This window comes from Lissotriton helveticus, chromosome 10, assembly GCF_964261635.1.
Source record: "Lissotriton helveticus chromosome 10, aLisHel1.1, whole genome shotgun sequence".
In the NCBI taxonomy this organism is placed as follows: domain Eukaryota; kingdom Metazoa; phylum Chordata; class Amphibia; order Caudata; family Salamandridae; genus Lissotriton; species Lissotriton helveticus.
The window spans coordinates 437,936,457-437,960,657 of NC_136071.1; the positions used below are offsets into that span (position 1 = coordinate 437,936,457).

Consider the following 24,201-nt stretch of genomic DNA (forward strand, 5'->3'; position numbering starts at 1 on the left):
TCCAGCTAGTGGGAAAGCTTCCTGAGGAAAACATCCTATTGAAGATGTCTGCCAACACAGGACTCACCAGGTCTGCCAGCTCCATCAAAAAAGCTGACGAACACGGGTCCAAAGGAGAGCCCGATTTAGAGGCCAAAATATAATGGCTCACTGTATCAATCGACACAGGAGAGAACTCTAAAAATCTGCTCATGCCGGCAACTGTCACCTGCGTGCTAGGAGCCGGCTGAGTACCTAAGCGTTTTTAAAATTGCAGACAATATCCAGTACTTTGTTTTTAAAATTGTACGCCATGTCATCCACAAACTGTTGACTGCCGAGATTATTCAAAGCCTTGGGGACCGTTAGCTTGTTTATAACTGCAAACAGCTCTTATGAAGAGTATTTCGCAGAATCAATCTGAGATTTAAAATATTTGCTTTTCTCTGTGATCAATAATGCTTTATAGGACCTAAGGGTAGTCCTGTAAATTTGTTTGTCAGAATCGTAATAATTCAGACGCCAATGACGTTCCATACGACAGCACTTCTGTTTTTCATTACGAAGAAGTTGGGAGAACCAGGGTGCGGATGGAGCCGCCCGGTTGCCAGAAATGTGCTTGATGGGAACCGCTACACTAATGGCATCGGATGACCAGCTATTGTAGTTATTAACTGCATTGTCCACATTGGCTGAACCTGGGGGAACGGAACAAACCAGTTTGGTTTGAAGGGCAGTTTTATCCACTTTGCTCCAGGCTCTACAAGGGGCTGCCTGAAGCATGGCCTTATAATCCTGCCGGCCAAAACTTATGGGAAGGGTGAAACTAATAAGTGAATGATCGGACGAGGGAAGTGGAATCCCTTCATTAACTTTAAGTCCGTAAAAAGAAGAGAAAATCCCATCCAGAGTGTGCCCCGCTTCATGAGTGGGAACACCAACCAGTTGAGCCAACCCTGCTGCACCCAGAGTGTCCAGGAGCACTGCAGTCTCTTTATTTGCAGGGTCCTCTAAATAAAAATTTAAATCGCCCAAAATAGTGAATTCCTTGTTAAGTAGCACTGTTTCGAGCAATTCATCAAGATTGTTCAAGAACTTAGCTTTAGCCCCAGGTGGCCGGTACGCAACAATGCCCTTAAATGAAAGGTTGGCGCTAAGTTTGGCAGTGAAATGTAATGCTTCACAACCAGAGAGCTGAACCGGATGAACCATAACAGTGTAGCAATTTTTAAATATCATTGCTACTCCTCCTCCTCTCCTGCCCAAAGGCCTATCCAACTTTCCAAAGCTATATCCATCTGGGGAGGCGGTAATAAAATCAGGGTCCGAGGCCACATTGGCCCAAGTTTCTGTTATAAAAAGCATATCTAGCCTCATATTTTCAATTACTTGGGCTATTTCATACCTATGCTTCCCCAGTGAACGAGCATTGACAAGCCCTCCCTGCATTAAAATCTCATATCGCTGACTGCCCTCAACGGTAGGGAAAGTAGCTGCGTGACTTGTATTTGCGGTCGAAAAGGCAAAGCCACAGCATCTACAGAAGGCATTAAGAGGACATACCTCACATCCCTCCTTTGATTGATTGAAGGCGAGAAGTTCCTTCTTAGAATACAATAGCCTATTTTCCTGCAAACTGGCAGCATCCCGTGCGCTTGGCGCGGGCCAGGCGTGGAGGGCACAGACGGGTTTGCCTTAGGCGCGCCCGCGGCGCGCCCGTTGCGCGTCCGGTGCATGTGTGGCTAAATACCTTCCTTCCGGTGGACGACTAAACCGCGTCCTGCCGGAAGTAGGGATTGTGTGAAAAGTAGCGGCAACCGCCCTTCGCACAAACGGCACAGCAGCCGCGGCAGACCGGGGTCGGTTCCAGACAAAGAACAGAGCAATAGATGAGTGCTTTGAGATGCCCCTGGTAACCGTAGCTATTCAGTATTTTCCCCGATTCACTTAACAAAATACAGAAATCCCCAAAGTCACACGTCACTTAAAAATGCCACAGGTTAAAATATGTACAGACCTTAAAAGTTAATGAAAACGTTCAAGAATTGCGGCGCCAGCTGGGCTACTCACAGTCCGCTGCGCGTTCGGCGAAAGTCTGCCCTTATGATTGGCCAGTTAGTTTCAGTATGTGCAGTAACTGCTGTTACCAGGCCACTCATAATGAAGGCATTGGAAAATGCAAGATGATGCAATACATGTGAATTGTAAACAGCCAAGCATCGTTCACATGGCAGGACCAGATCAGATTAAACCCCTGAGTACCACTCATTTCTAACAGCACCATCTTTATAAGGTTTTTGGGGGAGAAATCACAAACACTGTGGCGGTTGTCTCTGTCAGTTTGGCATCCGGCATCGTTCTTGAAACTATTTAATGTGTTGCGCACTTGGCCAGAGGCAGCGCTCTAGTTTGGAGGGGACCTCAACACACACCTCAATCCGCAGTTGGATAAATTCAATTGCACTGGTGCACGTATGGTTAAAGTGGCGCAATGTATATGTGAGTTTATGGAGGAGATGGGCATTGGTTGATGCCTGGCGCCTGCGACACGAAGGGGTCCTAGAAGGCACACCCATCGCTCCTGCCTTTAACACCTGGTCTCTTCTAGAATATTGGATACTGAATGGTGAGGCTAATGGGTGGGCAATGAAGGTCTACACATTGCCGAGAACCCTATCGGATCCCAATCCCGTTGTACTTAACCCGCATCGCCCCTTCACTTGGCGATTTCAGGCGGATTCACTGCTAGACCCAGTTTATGCCGAGACCCTCGGGAATGCTATTGTACAGTACTTTGAATTAAATGTGGGCATGGTCGACAGTCCTGCTACCCTATGGGAAGCCTTTAAGGTCACGATTAGGGGGTGTGCATAAGTACTTCGGCGGGAATTCTACGTGATCTGAGGGGTCAACTGCGGTGGGTAGAAGACCGTTTACGAGAGTTGGAATCTCAATATGTTGTTTCACCCTCCCCTGAAACACTGGCACACATTAGTGAATACCTTGAAGAGTATAACTCAATAGCTGCGACAGAAATAAAATACCTCTCTAAACTGTATGTAGCGAAAGCATATGGCGAGGGTGGTAGGCCCGGTAGGGTTTTGGCCAGTCGACTCCGAGATAGAACTTACGCCCCTCCAGTTGACCATATAGTAGACGATGCTGGCGATGATCATTACTCTCATAGTGGCATCTTAGCCCAGTTTCGCACTTTTTATGAGACTCTTTATACGTCCCGGGGCGACATGCCTGAATCCGCATTGCATGATTATCTGGCTGACATGACCTGTGCCTGGTTATCCGATGTGCATAGGGAATACCTCAGCCTTCCCATAGGCGAGGCTGATATCAAGGAGGCCATTATGTCACTGCCTAATAAAAAGGCCCCAGGGCCGACGGTCTGACGGCAGAGTTTTATAAACAGTACGTCGATCTCCTTACGCCACATATACTGGCGATGTAGGGAGAGGCACACAATCTGGGTTATCTTCCGCCATCCCTGAGGCAAGCCTTAATTATTACATTGTTGAAAAAGGATAAGCCTTCCACACGGCGTGAGTCTTATCGCCCATTATCCTTGATCAATCTTGTTGCAAAGATTCTCGCAAAAGTGCTGGCCACTAAATTACAGCCTTTGATGCCTCTCCTGGTACTACCGGATCAAGCTGGATTTATTCCGGACCGGTCTACCTCCTGGAATTTGCGTACGATTTTCGCCATTTTCCATGTGCTCAACCCGGAGTTGCCAGCCGTGGCCGTTATTTTAGACGCGGCCACGGCGTTTGATTCTATAGAGTGGAAATACATGATATCTATCCTCTATTGGATGGGCTTCCCTCCTGTGTTTGTGCGTTGGATACAGGTTCTTTATACTGATGCATCAGCGAGGGTAACGGTGGGTGGGCTCACCTCGGACCCGTTTGCCATTCAATGGGGCAAGGCTGCCCATTATCTCCTTTTCTTTTTGCTATTGTTTTAGAACCCCTTGCATGTAAAATTCATCAATATCACAGAGCAGCTGCATGGTCCTCTATGTTCGGGAACCGCAGATGTACCTGTCTCAAGTTATCCGGGAATATATTAGATTTGGTCTTGTTTCGGGGTTGCACATCAATTGGGAGAAATCTGTTCTCATCCCCCGTACGCCTGCCATGGTGTCGCCTCAGGTGGAGTATCCTTTAGTCTGGACTGAGGATCCAGTCAAATACCTGAGTGTTTGGATACACCGTGATCCTGAGACCGTAATCAGGGAAAACTGTGGGCGGGCCTACACAGATTTGGTACAGCGGCTAGATCGCTGGGTTGGTTTGCCACTTTCACTGGCGGATCGCATAGCAGTGATAAAAATGGTTATTCTCCACACGTTCCTGTACTTATTTTGTAATATGCCTGTACCCTTGACTAAACATTTTTTTTAAATGGAGCTGCTTCTTTACCGCAAATAACTTTCGACGCTCGTCTTGCACATCTTGTGTGAAGTCGGGATAGAAGGAGAGGGTGGTATTCTCACACTTCACTTCCCCTTTTTCTCTCGCCAACCTTAGCAGGGTGTCACGATCTCGATAGTTGAGGAATCTCATTATTATTGGGCGAGGCGGAGTCCCCGGTGGAGGTCTAGTGGCCCTCTCAATGACCAGGTGTGCGGAGAAGGAGTCCCTGCCAAACAGGTCTGTCAGTAGCTTCTCCATGAAGTCCTCCAGTCGCCCCGTATTGGTCGTCTCGGCCAGTCCTAGCATGCAGACGTTGTTCCGCCGAGAGCGGGATTCCAATTCCTCATTTTTGTCAGAAATGATTTTCAGGAGCTTTTCCATTTGGGATGCATGCTGCCTGCTCGCACTTGCGCCATCTTCCAGTTCCGACACGCGTTGTTCAGCCTCCTTTAGTCTTTCTACATGGCCATCAAGTTTCGCTACGCCATTGTCTAGGCGAAGGGACATCGTATCTATTTTCGAGTCAATAGAGGATAAACTCTGGTGCATGCTCACCAGTAGTTCCTTCCAACCAGGTTCCCTTATTTCTGGAGGATCGTCATCGCCCTGGCCCCTAGATGCAGAACTCGGTGTCTTGCGGGTGTCAAAAGGCAGCATAGACTGCCGGGGCTCCGACTTATCCCATGGTTGCCGACCGCTCCCAGCTTAAGCACCTCCAGCCAATGTGGGGGATAAGGGTGTCCGCGTCAGTGCCCCTAGTCGATGAAGTGATAGAGGCCCGTGTGATATCTAGAGCCGTGTCCTGACCCGTAGCAGCCCCCAGTGGGCCAGACCCGAAGCAAGCAGAGCTCAACAATGGAGCGTCGAAGCCTGCACCGCCGTGGTGATAGGAAATGTTCAATGGGGGTGCAGTGAAAGAGTCTCTTTGTCCACAGCCTCAATGTAAGCGACCCGCCGTGAAGGGCCACCCCTCTATGCCCAATAAAGCAGGTTGTCCTTCCTCATCTGCTCCAGACCCCCCGAAGTGGCGCAGCACCCTGTGGATGATTCCAGGCTCCTTGCCCTGCCCCACTGAGTCCTATTATGTAGTGCCAGCATGGGGGGGTGGGTAGTAGTTCTGCGCCAGGGTTGCTGTGCTCACGATGCTTCCCCCTCCTGCGGCTATGTAATGGCAGTTACTGCCTTCCGCCAGGCGCAGGCCTTTACAGTGGTGTGTCTCTCAGCGGGCGTCCTCAAGGTGGGGAAGTGCAGGAGCCGACTGATGTGGGGTAGCCACGGGAAGCTACGGCAGAGCAGGTGTGCTGTGGCCGGTCTCTTCCTATCTGCGGCCATGGTGCATGAACGCCCAGGACGTCCGCCTGGTCCCAAGCTATTGCAATGGCAGACCTTGTTGCCCGTCACGGTGGGGTGGGCCTCCCGATGGATTCCCCTCTTCGTAGGTGGAAACACACAGGCAGCATGCGAACCCCAGCTCCTCCGTCCTCTCCCCAGGGGCGCCGCTCCGCCGCCTCCCCTCCTCACCGGTCGTGGCTGCAATGGCGGCTGAGGTCCTCAATCCGACTCTGGCCCGTGCCTGAGCCGTCTCGTTACAGGAGCGGAGACGGAGGGCATTCGCTTGTAGGTCGCTAGTCCCCCGGGTCAGACAGGGGCATCCAGGAGGGGGTCAAACGTGGCATCGCCGCCCCGGTGACTGGGGCCGACACAGGGAGAAAGTGGGCCCGAAAGCCCGGGCCTCGCGTGGACACTGCGTCCGCCTCCGACCTCCAGCAGTGTTAGGCCGTCGCTCCGCCGCAGCAATCTCCTCCGCCGCCGGGTGTCCCGTACCACGAAGCGGGCTCAAACTTGCACCGGAGCCGCACAACACCTTTACGGCATCTTCAATGTATGTAAAAATAGCGTTTTCTAAGGCAGGATGAGGATAATGATGAGTGTATCACCCAGCTAGGCGGGAGCTCTACGCCAGGCAGCCATCTTGCTCTGGCACCACCTAGTGCCCCCCATCATAAACTAGAACCTTGGACACAACCCAATGGGGTTGGAAAGTGATAATGTAATCTCTAATAAAAGAGCATTCTTAAAATGGATTCCTACAGTTCTTCACTCATCACCCTAAATGCACAGCAGGCTTTTGCAGCATCAATGATAGTGTGATTGAAGAAAGACTGGATGGTGGCATACAGCCAGAAAACCATTGACATCAAATCTTGAAGTCACCTTCCTTCTTCATTCTTCAGATGTGTCTCGAGAATCCATACATGTATGCCCAGTTTCTAAATTCTCAACCCTAATACAGTCTGCAGCCACAACCCCTTCAATCACAAAGCTTCTAGGAATTTAGACCATAACCATCCTTTTCTAGCAAAGAGGCTTCCTCCACTTCACATCTAGTTGGCAATTGCACTGCCACCCATGGGCACAACCCAGTCGCACCCACTTCGCTCGCTGCCCCCTTCCCAACAAATTCACCCATTCTCCTTCCAAAGAGAGACTTTTATTTGTTTACCAACCAGCAGAACAAACTAGTTATCCTTGCATCCTAAGATTCTATGTACCTGGCGGGTGTGGCCTGCTGAGCTGCGAAATGGCCACTAGCTGAGCGAGCTCCACCGACCGAGAACTAATCCTGCATAAATCTGCGTCCCTGGAGAGCTGTTGCCGCGTGAGCCAACTTGCGTCCCTGAGATCGGCTCTGGAGCCGAGAGGTGAGCCCTGGCAGAGGGGAGCCTGACTGTGCCTCCTGGAGCCGCTGGTGTGCGGGCCGGCTGCACCCGAAATCGAGCTTGCGGCCCTCCTTGCGGTGAGGGCCGCACTCTGTGCAGGAGAAATCGGGCCGCTTCTGGGATCGGGAAGTCGCGGAGTTAAGGAGGTGAGGTGCCGGCCCGTTAGTCAGCATCGGGCTACGCTGCCTTGGACTCGGCGGGGAAATGCAAGATCGAGAAGGCAGCGTTGAGGTGCGGATGGGGACAGCGCAGACCCGTGGTCCATGTGGGTATCTAGCTGGCTTTTCGCCGCGTTGCAGAGACTCGATGGGCATCGCTGGGACCCCGGGCCTCCCTAGGCGCATGCAGAGACATTGTTTGAGCTGGACCAGAAGCGGTCTGTCTGTCTGGCTGGGTGGATTGGAGCTGGGCGTGAGACCTGAGCTCCATTTTGGTTCCCTGCGGTGGCGCACGTCTGCGGTGAGTGCAGCGGCCATAGCGGTGGGACCGCTCTGTGTGTACTGAGGTGTTCAGCAGCAGCGTGCACCATCGGGCAAGCACAGGAGAGCGGAGCACGTAGCTGACTCAAGCTTTTTATGACACAGAGTCTAACTCCCTATGCACAAACTGGAGGGTGATGTTGTGGATTTCTTTTTAAACTGTCATTTGGGTTTTAGCAGACGTCTTTTGAAACAGGATGCATCTAACTTCCTTCATGTACTAAGCAGAGGATCATGCACGCATGGAATGACATTTGTAATTGACATGATAGGCGGATGTAAAGATAACTATGTACCGATTAGCAACTGGCTTGTTGTTTGTAGCATTGTTCTAAAATGCCAATAAAGTAAAAAAAAAAAAAAGATGTTGTATACCTTTTGTCAGGTTCTAACTGGTAGAATGCAAGGGCTTATGTAGTGATGCAACGAACCAAGACATTGTATTTAATTTGGCAAGCTGATTGATCAATTTCCCAACAGTCCCTTCCGGTATGCACCTACATAGGAAGAGCGAACAGGACAGAAACTTCATTGAAAGTCAGAACAAGCATTTTCAATACAATAGGTCTCGCATTTACGCGAGTTTAAGCTATTGGCATTGTAAATGACAATGCCTTTTATTTGTGTTTCGAAAACAAAAATAAAAGGAATTGTTATTTGCATTGTCAAAAGCTTAAACTCACGTAAAAGCGAGACCTATTGCATTGGAAATGCTTGTTTTTTAAGAGCAGGCAGTGGTCTGTGGGATCACTGTCTGCTCTTAAAAAATACTTAAAAAAACATTTACAAAGGGGAAGGGGTCCACCCATTTGCGGATGGGTTACCACCTACTTTATTTAAGTGGTAAAATGCGAATGTTTTGCAACCACATTTCGGTCGCAAACCATTCATACATACCGATGCGATTCAGTATTAGGAAGGGATGCCCTAAACACGCGTCTTCCTAATACCGAATCGCAAACCCAAATTGCGATCCAGTAACAGGTTACCGAATCGCAATTTGGGTTTTATGCAAGTGCAAGGCCTTTTATGCGTTCGCAAACAGGCCGATCCTACGAATCGGCCCATTTGCGACCTCAAAAAGGCTTTAAATGTGGCCCATAGTCACGAATATGTGTCAGGTGTAGTCCAGTTTCTTTAAATTAAACTTTAGCTCAGACCTGGATAGCTGTAGCACAAAAAAGTCAGGCTTAACACAAAGGAAAACATGTGTAAATCATTAGTCAGTACCAGAACAGTCAATAAGTAAGGAACACAACATGAAAAAAAATCCCAGTCCAATTTATAAAAATCAAGATATGACCTTTGCACTTATAAACTTCTCTGGTTCTTTTTATCGTTGAGGTCGGTGGAATGCTCTGCAGATTGAAGCTGGTGTTCGGCTCGAAATAGATGGACATTTGCAGTATAGCGGTCTGGGGTGAATTCTTGATTCTCAATGTCGGTCAAGGCTACTCACAAACTGGCAAGTAGCGGTAGTCTATGAGCCTCAGACTCTGTCCCCAAAAAGAGTTATCTTTTCCCTTTGGCTTGCAAGTTGCAGTTCTGTCAGAAAAAGAGTACACTCTAACACTAGCCAAGGTTCAAGGACCTGGGAAGCATGTGTTTGGACTCACTCTTGATCTCACAATCTACTCCAGTGGTGTCCAAGGCAAACCCAATGGCTGCTGGTCAGCTGGGTGCTTTGCAGGTTCAGGTCTCTAACTTTTGTATCCCTGAAGCTTAACAGGACGCAAGCCAACAAGCCCTATGAAGTTCACTAATTTGGCACAAGTGGGAGCAGGTCCAGCCCTGGGAGTTTCTCGCTGTGAAGTAAACTTTAGGAGCAGCCTTTCTCCATCTGAAGTCCTGTCTTAGTTCAGCAGGTGCAATCTTCCTTGGTGCAACCTTTCGTTCTGAGGTCCACAGGTTCAGCAGGTACAGCCCTTCTATCCCCTCTCAGTCAAGCAGTGTTCTGGGACTGGATGCCAGAGGAGCCACTTTTATGCCAATTTTGAGTGTGTGGGTGGAGAGGCAACCCTACCCCTTCTGGCATAGTTTCCTGTGGGGCTGGCACTACACAGTGCCACAGTGAATCTCTCTGCCCATATCCAATATGTCAGGACCCTTCTTCTGTGGGTCAGAGCTATGAGCACACCTTTGAGTGTGTCCAGTATTATTAGCCACCTGTCCTGGAAAACCAGATCTGTAATGGGGTTTCCCACTCTGGAGGAGATGCCAACTTGTCTACCTACACAGAAGAGCAGGCAGGCTAAGGCGTGGCTTGCATTTGCTTCTCAGAGGCAGTAGCCCTTTTGAAGCTTGGCCATCTGTGGTAACCACCATCTGACGATCTTGCTGGAGGAGATCACACCTCCTCCCACCAATAGTGCTTTTTGATTCCCATTCCATGGAGTGCTTTACAGATCCCAGCAGGAGAGCAGCAGACTATCTGAGGTGACGGCTGTTGCAGTGGAGCAGAAAAGGCTATCAAAGCTTTAAATCCGACTTCAGCAATAAGTAAGGTTTAATGTAACAATTACTTTGATATCTTACAGCGCTGTTTGGAGGTCACAAATGGAAGTAAGCACTTAGCACGTGGGCTACTGTAACTCCATATTAGCCAAGGGGACCAACACCATTGCTACAGTGAAAGTGACAATGCTGAGTGTTCACTGTCAGTACATGTCAAACATAAAAGAAACATGTCTTTCCTTTTCATATTTAGCACGCTGTCTTGTGGGCTGCTAGATCCTTCCCTAGGGGTGGCTTATAAATATCAAAAAGTAAGGTTCGGTCTTGGCAAAAGGGCTTATTGTACCATGTCAGAGTGGGAGTATACATGCTGCCCGCCTAGGCTGCTGTGGCAGACCTAGACCCAGGAGCGGCTCCTCCGTTAGGGCGGAGGAACATCACCACACAAATTAAAATGCCCCCATGACCCAAAGATGAAAAATAAAATGGTAATGAAGTTAATTTATTACCATTTCACTAATCCCAGTCCTGACCCAAGTGTCAGGATAGTGCGGGCGGCTGTTGAGTGGCAGCAGAAGGGAGGGGAAGTAGGCTGGCCACTCAAGTTTTAAAGTGTGCATTTCTCTTTAGCCGTCTGTCTTGCGACTGCCATCCAGATATGCGTACTTTAAACCTCTCAACCCAGCTGTCTTAGATAGCTAAGTAGAGAGCACACATAGGCCTCCAGGGCCCTTGAGAGCACTGCAACAGCCCGCTCCATCCAATCCTGGTGGTTCTCTCATGCTGCTTAACAGCATGAGAGCAGGGCTAGCATTGGTTAGGGGAGTTGGCTAGGGCCTGCGCTGGAGGAGAGAAGGACACCGGGACTGGAGCGTGGAGCAAGGTAAGTGACTATTATATTTACTTTTTTTTATGTATTTTATGTTTTTTCTAGTAATAAGCACTTAATCACCCACATGCATTACTTTATTGTTTTAAAGTTAAACATGTAATGCATGGTTGCAATTTTGTAATGTAATTTTTCACGTGCATGCACCCACCACCCATTTACCCACCTCACCACTCTGTTGGCAGCCGCTGCTGCCTAGAGCCATGTTTTCACTGTGTCACTATAGTGGTGGCACAATAAGTGCTGCAGTCCACTAGTGACAATTAACTCAATAGCCCTGGGTACACTTTATACCACGGATTTATTAGTAAATTAAATATACCAATCAGGGATTATCCAATTGCACATACACATTTAAGAGGTCAGAGCGGATGCACCACGACCTGGTCAGGGGCCCAGGGAACTTTAGATTCCAAAAACCAGCACCATCCGTCCAAAAATGTAGGGGGTGATCATACAAAAGACTCACTTTCTTACATATGCCATTTGCTCTGTTTGGCTTTTAATGGGTTCAGGGGCTTGGTGGTTAGCAGAAGAGCTTTGACCACTGCCCAAATAATATGAAGTGTATCCAGTCATTCCATACCTGCCATACACCCGATTCAGGGGAGAAACTCCCAAATTTTGAAGCCACAGATGCTTTTATTTTGACTGTTTCCTGACTGAAATTGTCTCTTCTTCAATAGAAGTCAATAGAATAAATACATTCTCATGAATTATTGTTAAATCTCCCAGATTCCTCTTGTAAAATGTTGGCATGTATGAGTGTAACTGATGTGACCTTCACTTGTCTTTCTAGAAACCTAAATTATATGAGAGGTTGTCTACTCTTTCCTGCATTTACCCCAGTGTCGGGAGTCTGTGGTGCTACCTTCACTGACACCCAGCAACTTTACAAAATAAACACAAGCTGATACTCGCAGAATCTAAAACGGAGGAACCGCAGAGAGAGTGGGGTGGGGGGTAGATTAGTGAGGGGAGCGAGGAAACCGAAGAAGCGTGTGACGGCCCATGAGATAAGAAAAAAATGGAAGTGCTCGGAACAGGCGCCCCATTGAATGCCTGTGCGCCGCGGCTCGTCTGCTACGTGAACACTTTTCTTATCTGCTAGCAGAGAGGAGACGCCATGCGCGTGTACATCGGATGTCCATGCACGCTCATGGTTTGTCTCCCCTCGCTAGCAAAACCCACAACATTAGAGTCTCGAGAAGGCGAAGCAGTGCATGCGCTTTGTTCGCTAGGCGAGACCTAAAAAAAGGGATGGCGTGCATGCGCTTTGTTCGCTAGGCCAGACCTAAAAAAAAGGGATGGCGTTTGGGAGCCCCAAAGCAGGTTTTTGACTGGTATCACTCACATTCAGGTTCAGTGGAGCATCAGGAAGCTCAGGTGTCTTTGAAAAAGTGAGTTTTTGTGGAGAGACAGGTCAGTCCTGCCACCTTGATGCAAAGAAACTGGATGTAGATCTACCGCTTTTTTATCAGACTGCTGCTTGTCAGATCAAGAGGTCGTTGCCAAAAATAGAACAAACAATGTCTGTTTTGGTCACTACAAATGCACCCCTAATGATAAGTTACATTATTTACACCCATATTCCCCATTACCACTCAGAAGGAACGGATGCTCTTAGAAGCGGGCAGGCATCTTGTGGTCAGCACAGGGTGCAACCGTACGAGCACCGACAGAGGTCCGACTCCGATCGTGTCGAGAGCAAATCGGAAATCGGCACGCACAGCCCCCACCCGTGGCACCGAACGTGACGTCACATCGAATTGTGGAAGTCGCTACCCAATGCGCTTTTGAGGGCGAAGGCCGTTCAAGGGGATTCCCAAACTCATTGTTTTTTGCTACCCTCCTCCTTTTGCCGCCCTAGGCGGCCACCTAGTCTTGCCTAATGGTAGAAACTGCCCTGTCGAAGTGACTTCTCAGGAATCAGTGACTCTCTTCAGCATCATCTCAGCATGTTCACTCCACACGCTCCACTGGCTATTAAGTGTATTTCTCCTCATTTTGGAGAGTGCTTCCATTGCTATAAATGAGGTGCATTATTGTTAGGAGTCAGAAGCTAGAAGGATCATTTAATAAATGCAGAAGCCATCTTGGAAAGAAGACTTCCCCCCCACTAAAAAGATTCTGGGTATTAAACAGTTTCTTGAAAATGTATGAAAAAATATTGTAATATTTGTCAGGTGTTTATTTACAACAAACACATTTTGCTGTGTGAAACGATTGCTGAATGAAAAACATAATGCGTTATTGAAAATTATTCTAGAAATGTTAGTGTGTTTACTTATTCATTCTTGGCTTTGTTAAAGTAAGCATTTCTGTCTCATGAAGCTTGTGTATGTTTTATTCCTCTTTCCATGTTCACAATGGCAGTTTATCCACCGATGAGCTGTGCAGGCATACCAGAATCAAGACTGAGTTGGTCATGCTATTCGTTTGTGCAGCCATCTTGAAATTATGTGAATCGTTAAGAACAGGCACTCTTTGTTTACAAAGATATTGATGCACTTTGAGAAGCAAAGTGTCTGAAAATATCAGTTGTCTTTTTTTAGAACGATGTAATTTATTCTGGACTTTTTTTTGCTGAATACACGCTAGTTTTAAACCTCTTTGCCGAGAGAATTTGTTCATTTTAGGCTTATTTTGGTAGTTCATGAGCATATTCTCGGCTTGCTTCGATAGAGGGGTGTACGTATTTCATGCTTCTTTTGGCACACCGTGGGTTTATTTTGGGCTTTTTTTTTCAGACATTGGGATTTGTTTTATATACACCTAGATGTGATACTTTAATCTTGCTGATTTGCACCTAATTATGTTGTGATTAAGTGTGCCTTTTGCTCTTTGTCTTAACGTGTCTCTACAATTTATGCACCAAAAAAGTGTTTCCACAATCATATGAGACATGTGTTTACTTGCCTCATATTCTATTACAGCTGCATATTATCAAGCAGAGCATAATAATCTGATATACCAAAACAAACATCCTAATATCACGTTGCAGCTGGTGCACTTGAATGAGATGATGCGAAGTTTAACAAACGTTTGCCACTCGGGGAGTGCTTTCCAGCCCCCCACACACCTCACTCCTCAAGAGTCGAAAATGTACCGTCCTTGAAAAAACTCCTCCATGTGCGTTAACTCTAATATGCCTCACAAACTAGAATACACTGTGATTACCGGTCCCATGATGCATCCTTTGAACGCAATCTCCAAAGCTAAGCATTCTAAATGCAATCAAGGATCTAGATGTGCAGTGAACCTCAACCCTGTTACACATATCCCACATATTTGTAATCTATAATGTAAATTCTGTATCTGTCCTCAGCGAAGTCTGTGAATATATACTCACAAAAACCTTATCCTTTTCATCCTTTATGGTACTGTATGTTTTTATCCTACTGTAGGATAGAACATCTACCTCGATTGAGTGGAAACAATAAGTTGGGGGCTGGTTGACCTTTTCGACAAGGAGTCCTTTAAATGCAAAATGATTATCACAGTTAGCTGCTCATTCCAGTGCCTGATTGTGTAGATCACAATCACAATACATTAAGTACTGAGGCTAAACATGCTATACCTCTAGCTGCTAAAATAATTTTATTGATGTTATCTTGATTATTACACTGATCAACTCATCTCCTTTTGTGATCCGATTTTGCTGGGAATTTCAACCTCCCACGGAGAAAAACACAAAGACACATATATATACCTCCGTGAATCCTTTTCGCCAGGCAACGATGCTACATCATTGCACCTTCCCTACACACAATCAGAGCTCTGCCCTTGAACTGATTATTGTAAAGAAAGAACCACATACACAATTCTAACTCTCAATCGGGAATGGGTGGACTACTACTTTTCTCTTTTCAAAATCCTGACCTTTAATACTCCCTTCCAGTGCTAACGCAGAGACTTAAATGGTAAATTCTGGAAATTTAAAAAGCATTACGTGCAGGCATTAGCAAAGCAAATAGGTTTGGCTTTAATGTGCTGATACTTGCTAATAAACTGTACACATTTATACATATCTATTTGCATCAGTGTCACTTTCTGTACCTCTTATTTAAAAGCTCCGATTTTTATTCCCCAACTTTGCTCTGCTGTTGTCCTCTATACATTTGAGTAGGAGAGCCTGGAAACAAACTACTTTTACATTTCATCAAAATAGTATTCGGTACTTATTGACATTTTTATCTTTTCATTTCAAATCTGTTTTCTTTCGGTTTAACACAAATGTGATGTTTAACTGTTTAATCTTTCTCAATGATAACAGGATCCCACAAAGCATGAGGCCTATGGGGCCCCTTCAGATAAATGAGGTTCAGATGAAAGGTTTTAGTCTTCAATGGTTGAGAACAAAAACTTAGGAAAATAAGCTGTAACACTAAATTCCAAAATTGTAGTAAGAAACTAGTTCTACTTATGAATACTCATTGGTTGAATTTGGAACTGACGTCAATAATTCAATCAGGATTTCTGGAAGTGGTGAGATGGTCCAGAGTTGCGTGGGGAGGCTGTTCTATGTCTTTGTTGCAGTGTGGGAGAAGGAGCATCCACTTCTGCTTCGGTAGATGCTGGTAGTATGGGCAAGTGAAAGGGAGACTGAGCGTAGTTTTCTCGATGGTTGGTGGAATTTCAGGCAGTTGTTAATGTAGGCTGGCCCTTGGTTGTGTAGAGCATTGTGTGCATGGGGCAGCAGCTTGAATTAGCATCTCTTCTGTAGGGGGAGCCAGTGGAGTTGCCTGAGGTAGGGTGTGATGTGGGTTCATTGGAGAAGGCAGAGGATAGGTTTGGCTGCGGCATTCTGTATGTTCTGAAGTCTTTGTAGGAGATGTGCAGCGATTCCTACATAGAGGGCATTGCTGTAGTCCAGTCGGCTGGTGATGAGGGCCTGTGTCACTGTGCCTCTTTCGTGTAAGGGTTGCCACTTGAACATCTTACGTAGCATGCGCAGAGCGAGGATACAGGCGAAGGAGACTACGTTTATCTGTTACTTTATGGTGAGCTAGTTGAGAATGATGATTCAGGAGTTTGGGGCTTGGATGTTGCGGTGGCTGTGATCAGGGCGAGTTTGGTGCTGTGATTGCTACAGAAGCCGGATTGAGAGGCTTCCAGTAGCTGGTTCTGCTCCAGGTGTGTCATGAGTTGCTTGTTGATGATTTCCAGTACCTTCACTGGGAATGGGCAAACTTGATTGGGCAGTAGTTTTTGAGTTCACTGGGGTCGACTGAGGTTTTTCTGAGTAGTGGTCTGACTTTGGCGTCTTTCCAGATGGTGGTGATAGGTGTTGAGTTCATTGCTGATTCTTTGATTTCCAAGGTTGAAGATGTGGTGTGGCCATGGGTCTGTGGGAGCTCTTGAGTAGATGGATTTCATTGTGGAGGTGGTGTCCTGGGTGGCGAGGAGGTTCCAGGTGGTCAGTCTGTAGTTTGTATCTGTGGTTGTGGTGGTGTATCTGTCCAGGAAGTCCATAGGTGTGGGTTGGGGTACCAAGTTTCTGTTTATGGTTGCAATCCTATTGTGGAAGAAACCGACGAGGTTGTCGCACAGCTCCTGGTAGGGTGTGAGGTTGTTTTCACTCACAGCCGGGTTGGAGAATTCCATAACGATGTCGAAAATTTCCATGGTGTTATTGTTGCTGGTTTCAATGCGTGTGGCTTGTGCTCTCTTCTTTGTTCTCCACAGCAGGTGGTGGTAGAAGTTGAGGGAGGTGTTGAAGGTTGCCCTGCCAGAGGCGTTCTTACTAGCGTGCCATCTTATCTACAGTTATTTGCTGTCTTGTTTTACTGTTCTGAGTTCTTGGGTGTACCAGCTGGCCTTTTCGGAGGATTTTTTCTGGATGTTGCTTTTGATGGGGACAATGTTGTTGGCGTAATTGGTGATCCAGGCGTTGAAATTCTTCACTCCCTTTTTGAGGTTGGTGGCAATGGCGGGGTTGGAGGTGATAAGGATGTCTGTTTAGCTGGTCCCTGAGATTTTGCTCCACCTTTGGTTGGGGCGCTGATCTTCTTGGGGGTGGTGGTGTGGGGCTCGAAATGCTGAAGTGGATGATGGCGTGATTGGTCCATGTGAGTTCTCTTACGTGGGTGTATTTGACATGGTTGCTAGAGGTGAAGATGGGGTCCAGTGTGTGTAAGGTCTTGGATGATCTGGGTCAATCCGAGATTGCTCATACTGTCGAGGTGGTGTGCAGTGTTGTCGTTGGGGGTCATTTATTTGCAATTTTAGGTTGCTGAGGAAGATGTCATCCTTGAAGTTTAAGGCTAGGGTTGCAGAGAAGTCTACAACTGTGTTGCAGAAGCTGGATCATGGGCCTGAGGGGTTGTATGCGAGGGTGCCTCTGATGGTTGTCTTGTCATCCGTGTGGAGCTTAAAGTTGAGATGTTCCATTCGGGTGGGGGTGTTACCAGTAGTGGTGGGGCAATGTATGGTCTCTTTGTGGATGATGGCTGTTCCTCCTCACGGCTTGTTGGTGCAGTCCTGCTGAGTGATTTTCTAACTGTCAGGATCGCTGTGGCAATGTCTGCGGTAGTTGTGGGGTTGAGCCAGGTCTTGGTGAGGAAGACTATGTTGGGTGTGAGGGTGACGATGAAGCCCCATAATTCGGTGGAATGCTTGTGTTGAGAAGGACGCATGCGAGTTGGTGTTTTTGTTCAGGTGGTGTCTGTGGTGTGCTTGGGGTGGTTGGTTGCTGTGGCAGGTGAAGTGGGAGTGGATGCTGGTGAAAGGTCATGTAGTGAAGCATGGTTCGGCACTGTGGCAGTGTTTGTTGCAGCGTCCGGTGTCGAGGGTGTGAGCTTGGCGATGGTGTATGTTCAGGGACGGGAGGGCTAGGGTTGGGGCACAGTCCAGGTTGGACAGGTGCTAGGCTTGCCCGTGGTGCATCTGCTGCGTGGTCGCGCTGCAGCCTTAATCAAGTAGGTCCTGGGGTGGGCGGGGCTTCTGTGGTGGGAAGAATAGTACGTGGAACAAACCGGATGGGAAATCCAAGACAGTGGCAGTGCCACTGGATCAGTCTGGAACAAGCAGGGACTGGAGGCCACAAGCAAGGGCAGTCTAGGTGTCCAGATGCCTACCTAATAGGTCTTCCTTTTGTCCCCGCAATAGTGCTTTTGGAGAGTCATGTTGACTTGTTCCAAGAACAGAAGACAAGTAGAAGATTGTTCAATGAAACACAAACTGACTGTTGGCACCTTTAAATGTGACAGCTGCTGAGTATCACCAAGTATGCAGTGTGCTGCAATCCGAGTGAACTGAACTCCCTTCCTAAACCTTTTCTCATGCAGATAGCTACTTACCCTTTTCTTCATTTCAGAATTCTCATTGAGGGGCATATCCCCAGCCTGCCTCTCTGTCATGATGAAGGTAAAGATGGACACTAAACACAGAGTGCATGAATATGAAATGTGAAGGTGGGAAATCAAAGATGTGAAATACCAGTTGCAGCCTAGTTGGGATGGGACTTCATATGTAAAATAATAAATGTTCATGGGTGGAATGCTTGTAAATGACTCGGCCAGTGGCAATCGTTCTGGGCCACATATTTCTTTTACCTGCAGTGCCACTCCAGACGTACAGTAACCATATACAAGCCTGCCTTGATCCTGCTCTATTAGGAGCAATCCAGCCCTAAATGTCAACCACAACCTTCTGAAGGAGAACACAAGGACCCCCAGAGTGATTTAGGCATTATTGGGCCTCATCACTAAGGTACAGCTCAGACGCTATAGCACAGTGAGGACAGAACCAATACCTGACCTTAGCCACACAAGGTATCTTTTGTGATGCCTTTATTGTATCACCGTGGTTGTGCCTTTTGCTTATGCAAGTCTATAACTAATCTTGTATACTTATGTTTGGTATGCTGCTTTTCTTTGTCTTAGTAGTCGTAGTAATTGTGGGTGTTTCCTGATGCTCAACTTGGCACCCCCCCTCCTCCCACACCCCTCTTGTCTTGGAAGGGTGACTTTGAGGATGTGGCTGTTGTTGAATGTTCCAAGTTGTTCTTCTTTTCAAACTGTTGCTCTCTCACCCAGGACAAAATCTTGAAGGGAACAGTGTACCGGATCCGTGGTTCCATCCCAGCCAGCAACTACATCCAGCTACCCAAAACAAGCACACAATCCCTTGGGCTGACGGGACGGTACTTGTATATCCTATTCCGGCCTGTACCTGGCAAGCACTTTGTTGTACACCTGGATGTGATCACAGAGGTAGGTGACATGGAATGTACCACAAAAAATGGAAAAGCTAGCAAATGAGGATGTTCTTGATTTGTTTACAAGGCAGCAGTGTGGCATTACTGTATGTGGTCTGAGAGGAGTGCAGAATGAAAGAACAAGGGTGTATTCAGAGGTTTAGCCTTACTCATACTATTCTTCATCTCTGGGCCATCTTTTCAGATCTAGCCTGAGCATGAAGTGGCCGAAAACCATAGATCTGTTGCTGCTTCTCTTTGGGCTTTGGCAGTTGAGTTGCTTGCCTCATTTCAGTTTGCAATATATCGGTGCCCATTTCATATAAAGTAGACGCACCAGTGTCACTCCTGTTATGTTTCTCCAGAGAGGCTAATAATTGAATGGCATGGATGCAGTCCTCTTCATTTCTTGTGCCCTAGAAAGAAGAATGGGTATGGCAAACCTCTGATTGTACAGTGTTTCTGATTAGTGGACACATTCAGTATTTCATTTTCTAGGATACTTTCAACAGAAGTCCCTACAGTCAGCTTTGTAACTGGAAAAGGTGATAAATCCAAGACGAACAATTGATGGACGAAATAGTGAACAATTTCAAACATTTACCCCAGTACAGAGATTTGGGCCAAAATCCATTGTTTTTTTGCCATTGCAGTTTAAACCCAGCCATATGCAAATCTGTCTTGACCTTTGCGCTCTAAGTAGCTATGGGTATGCCCAGGTATGGATCCCTTGCTCGCTGCGCCTCTGGATTCAAGCCAGCTTGGCTGATGAGGGGTGATACCCTGAAACCGGTCCCAGGATGCTTGTTTCCGGTCCAGGGAGAACCTGGCTTGGGAGTTCGGGCTGGACTGTTTCCCTACGTCATCCCGTTCAACCATCGTCTAAAGGCTATTAGAGGGGTGTTTCTCGAAAGTGATAGATGGTAGTGATTGTTGGTAGTGCACTTACCCATGACTGCCCTTCTTAAAAGCCAGCCTCTCTGACCCTGTTGTTTGGAGATGCCAAGTCAACAGCTGTGAAAAACCATGTCTTTTATGAAAATATGTATGCTTCTTATACCACCATTACCTAGTTCCCTTATTCCACGATGTTCCTTCACCATGACTCTTTCTTACCTGCTATATTTATTATTCTCTCCACAGGACAGCCAGGTGATCAGGATCTCTTTCTCCAACCTCTTCAAGGAATTCAAGTCAACAGCCACTTGGCTGCAGTTTCCATTCCTATGTGGAGCAGTCAAAGGATCAGTTTATGACAGCACAGCACAAACTGCTCGACAAGGTGTGTGATGAATACCATAACTGTGGTTGGGACAACATTATCGGCAGTGAGTGTAGTGACTGGCTGACAACCATATGACAAACCTTTCTGCTGGAGCCAGTGACCGACTGGTAGCTTGACATATTTTAGCTGCACTCCCCCATTTTCCATGTCCAGTAGTTTGTGGATTTATGGCACTGAAAATTACACAGGAGTATTTCTATCCAGCCAAAATGGAGGAAGGAGTGCTGTAGCTCTGTGGTCTTTACCTAGAGAAGACCAACACTGAAAGCCTCTCACACTGGGACTCAAGCTAACTGGTAGCTTCTATGAATTATGAAAAAAATGTCAAACGTCAATTATGAACTGTATATAGCTATTCATTTGTTTACCAGGGGATAAGGCAATCGTGGACCCAGCACGGAATTTAAGTATACTCCAAAGAAACACCAATCTCCAAAGTGCTGAGGAGGCACCATCATATGTTTCTGTCAGTTTTATTAAAAGCACTTTGCGATGTCAACTTCAGTAATTGAGTTTAAATAATTCATTCATAATAGTATTATATTTTTGCTGAAATGCCAACATTGCATCATCCATTTAATAAAATTAATGGAAACATGCTGTGGTGCCTACTCACCTTTACGTGCTCCAACGTATCAAAGCAAATCTTAATGAGACACATATTCAGTTTTAGGGGTCATGTAAACCAATGTTACAAAAGGTGTTGTGCAGATTGGTAATATTCTGAGCAATTCATCTTTTGTTTAAACAAAATTAAGAAGTAATGGTCACTTTGACTTATAATATCATTACTGGACCTCATTTTATAGCTGTATCCAAGGTAGAAAGATGACAATGCTGCATTTTTCAGTTTTAGGTTCTCAGTTGTTATGTAGCTCCTTACTTTCCTGAAGGAACTGCATGTTTGTTGGGCAACATAAATGTAGGGTTGGTGTCAGACTGATTCTATGCACCATCGCAGGATATGTCGTTCTAGAGATGAGCTAGCCCACTGTGCCACCAGATGCACCCCTAAACCTAGACAGGTGTGTAATGGTTTTGGCGACCCCAGAACATGACAGCCCTGAACCCCTCTCAGGGCTCGTGGTAACAGATCTAGAAGCCTTTCCGTCAGTCACTCAAAACTCTCTTGCTCTTAGAGAAATATACAAGGAATACACAATGGGGCATTTTCAATATTTATTGAACCAACAAGATTCTTGTGTAGAATATATGTGCTGTGATAATCAATTGACAGAAGCAGATAAAAGTGATTAGCAATGTAAGGACAGTGAACCGAATGAAAAACTCCAACATCTTGCTGAACCAATATATATATATAACTGGGGCAGTAACCTTTGGCAGCACTTGAACTCACCCCCCATTACACGCTGGGCGCTGAAGAGGCCACACGGCCGAAATGCATACGCCCGCCTATCTGCCTTAGATCTGCAATAAAGAAGCTTCACTTTGTTCCCCTACTGAGGCATCTGCCTTTTTCTTTGGAGGAGGGTTTTTTGGACACATTTTGCACCGCGAGCCAGCAGCGTGCTTACAGAGGCCCCTACACTCAAGCTGGCCTGGTCATCGTTGGTGCCGTTTCTGCCTCGGCAGAAGCTTTCCTTTGTTCCGTGGTAACGGAAGGACCAGGCCCACCACTCCATGCAGGAAGAAGAGAAGCGGTGTCGGAGTCACGGAACTCCGCATTGGGCTTGGCGCACTGCTGCACTTGCCCCCGTGGACATTACACCTGACTGCGGTGGTTGTGTAGTTTGGGGACACGAGGAGCTTCGCTGTTGTAGAGGGCAGTGCGGGGTCATTGGGAGAGAGCCGCTCGAAGGATCTGCAGTTTCCGCAACTTGGCGGCCGACTATGCCGAACTATTGCATGTTGGGACTTGCAGTTTGCTCCACCATCCTACAGCCACAGCAGGTGATACTAATCTCCGCTCCATGGTGGAGCTTAATAGAACTGTTTTAACTGGGGCAGTAACCTTTGGCAGCTCTTGAACTCACCCCCCGTTACACGCTGGGCGCTGAAGAGGCCACACGGCCGAAATGCATACGCCCGCCTATCTGCCTTAGATCTGCAATAAAGAAGCTTCACTTTGTTCCCCTACTGAGGCCTCTGCCTTTTTCTTTGGAGGAGGGTTTTTTGGACATATATATATATATATATATATTACCTACTGGCGGTCGCCAGTAGGTATATATAGTTAGGATTTTTTCCCTATGGGTTTTTTGAAAATTCTATGTCTAATAACTTTGGCGTTTGTGGACGGAATTGGCTGAAAGTTTCAGGAAAATGGAACATTTTGTTTCTGAGCAGCCCCTGAAAATTTGGGGGGGGTTCGTCCAGGGGGGGCCGAGAAAAAAGGGGGGTCCCAAAACGTGTTTTTAACATTGAGTTTTCCATAGGGCGGTTAGCCTCACTTTTAGCCCGAACGGCTGAATGGATTTACACGAAACTTGGCAAAATTGTAGGGACTGGTAGCCCGATGTGCCTTTTGTAGGTCTCAATATATGTGCTGCAGTGGATTTTGAGAAATTAACGTTTAAAAAAAGATATATATCTGTAAGCGCGGACCAGGCAGCGCCCCGGTTCGCGTACCTGACGCGTAACGGAACTTCGCGTAGCGAAGCTGATTGGCTCTCCGGTGTCTGTCAACATTCTAAACAGTCCGGAGCGGCCGCCATCTTGTCTCTCGGTAGGATCGAGAGACAAGAGGAGGCCAAAACAAAGGGGAAAATAACCATAAGGGGGCATAGTAGATCCTCGCTGACCCCCTAGGTTTAATGTGGAGGCTTTAAAAGGGCCCCACGGGGCAAAAAAAAAAAAAAAAAATTTTTTTGTTTTTTTGCGTGGGGAGCGCCCGGTCCGCGAACCGGGAAGCGTTCTGGGGAGCGTACTACAATGAAAAATGAATGATAGACTTTTCAAATGCTGTATGTTAATTGATTGTTGGTTTTGTTGATTATTTTTTATTTCCTTTATCTTCCCAGGGAGCGACTCGGTACGCGAACCGTTGAGCGCCCCGGTTCGCGGACCTTAAGCGTTCCGGGAGTCCACCATTTTGTGTTTCGGTCGAATTAAGATACAAGATGGAGGGCAAATAATGTTCAGAATGGGTAGAAGGGGGCACGGTAGAGTTATCTTGACCCCCTAGGTTTTCTGAGGGTGGCTGAGGAGGCTTATATGTGCGAAAAAAAATAAAATTTCGCGAGGTTAGCTCCCGGTACGCGTACCGGGTAGCGGCCCAGGGAGCGTACTTTGTTGAAAATTAGTGAAAAAAGTTAGAGTAAAATAATAATTGTGAGTGATCAGATGTAGGGTAGCTCTGAGAAGAGCTTTTGGGTTTATGGTACATTTAGGTACTTATAAGTAGGTACCAATGCACATTTTTAAATTCAGAGTGAAAACTCTGTTGCCCTCATCTGAGAAGTGAACTCCATCTCCTCTGTAGATATCTTGCATGTAGTAACGCAAGTTATTGTTGTACAGGGAGCCCATTCCATGGTCTCTCATGTAAGCTGAAACAGATTTGTTTACATGCTTCCTCGACTTCTCAATTTGTGGACAAAATTGGTTTGACCACCTCCATTTCTGTCTTTGGCATATATTTGAATATACCAAGGCAGTCTGAGGAAAAAGTGCCATTAATTGCTCAAAGGTGTCCTTTAAAAGCATTTCCAGACCTACACCAGTCAAAGTGCCCAAGTCATTACCTCCACAGTGCACAATTAACAGGTCAGGTTTTGGCAAATGCATAAAGGTTTTCACCAATGG

General features: G+C 46.8%; 1 protein-coding gene across 2 annotated transcripts in view; it reads left to right on the top strand.

The window, feature by feature from the left end:
* Nucleotides 1–24,201, top strand: part of LOC144784260 (mitochondrial Rho GTPase 2-like) — a 1,917,079-nt gene that overhangs the window by 48,263 nt on the left and 1,844,615 nt on the right. For both annotated transcript variants that reach the window (XM_078662926.1, XM_078662927.1), the window contains exons 3-4: nucleotides 18,991–19,167; nucleotides 20,295–20,433. In XM_078662926.1, coding sequence (XP_078519052.1) covers nucleotides 18,991–19,167; nucleotides 20,295–20,433 — 316 coding nt within the window. The remainder of the gene's footprint in view (nucleotides 1–18,990; nucleotides 19,168–20,294; nucleotides 20,434–24,201) is intronic.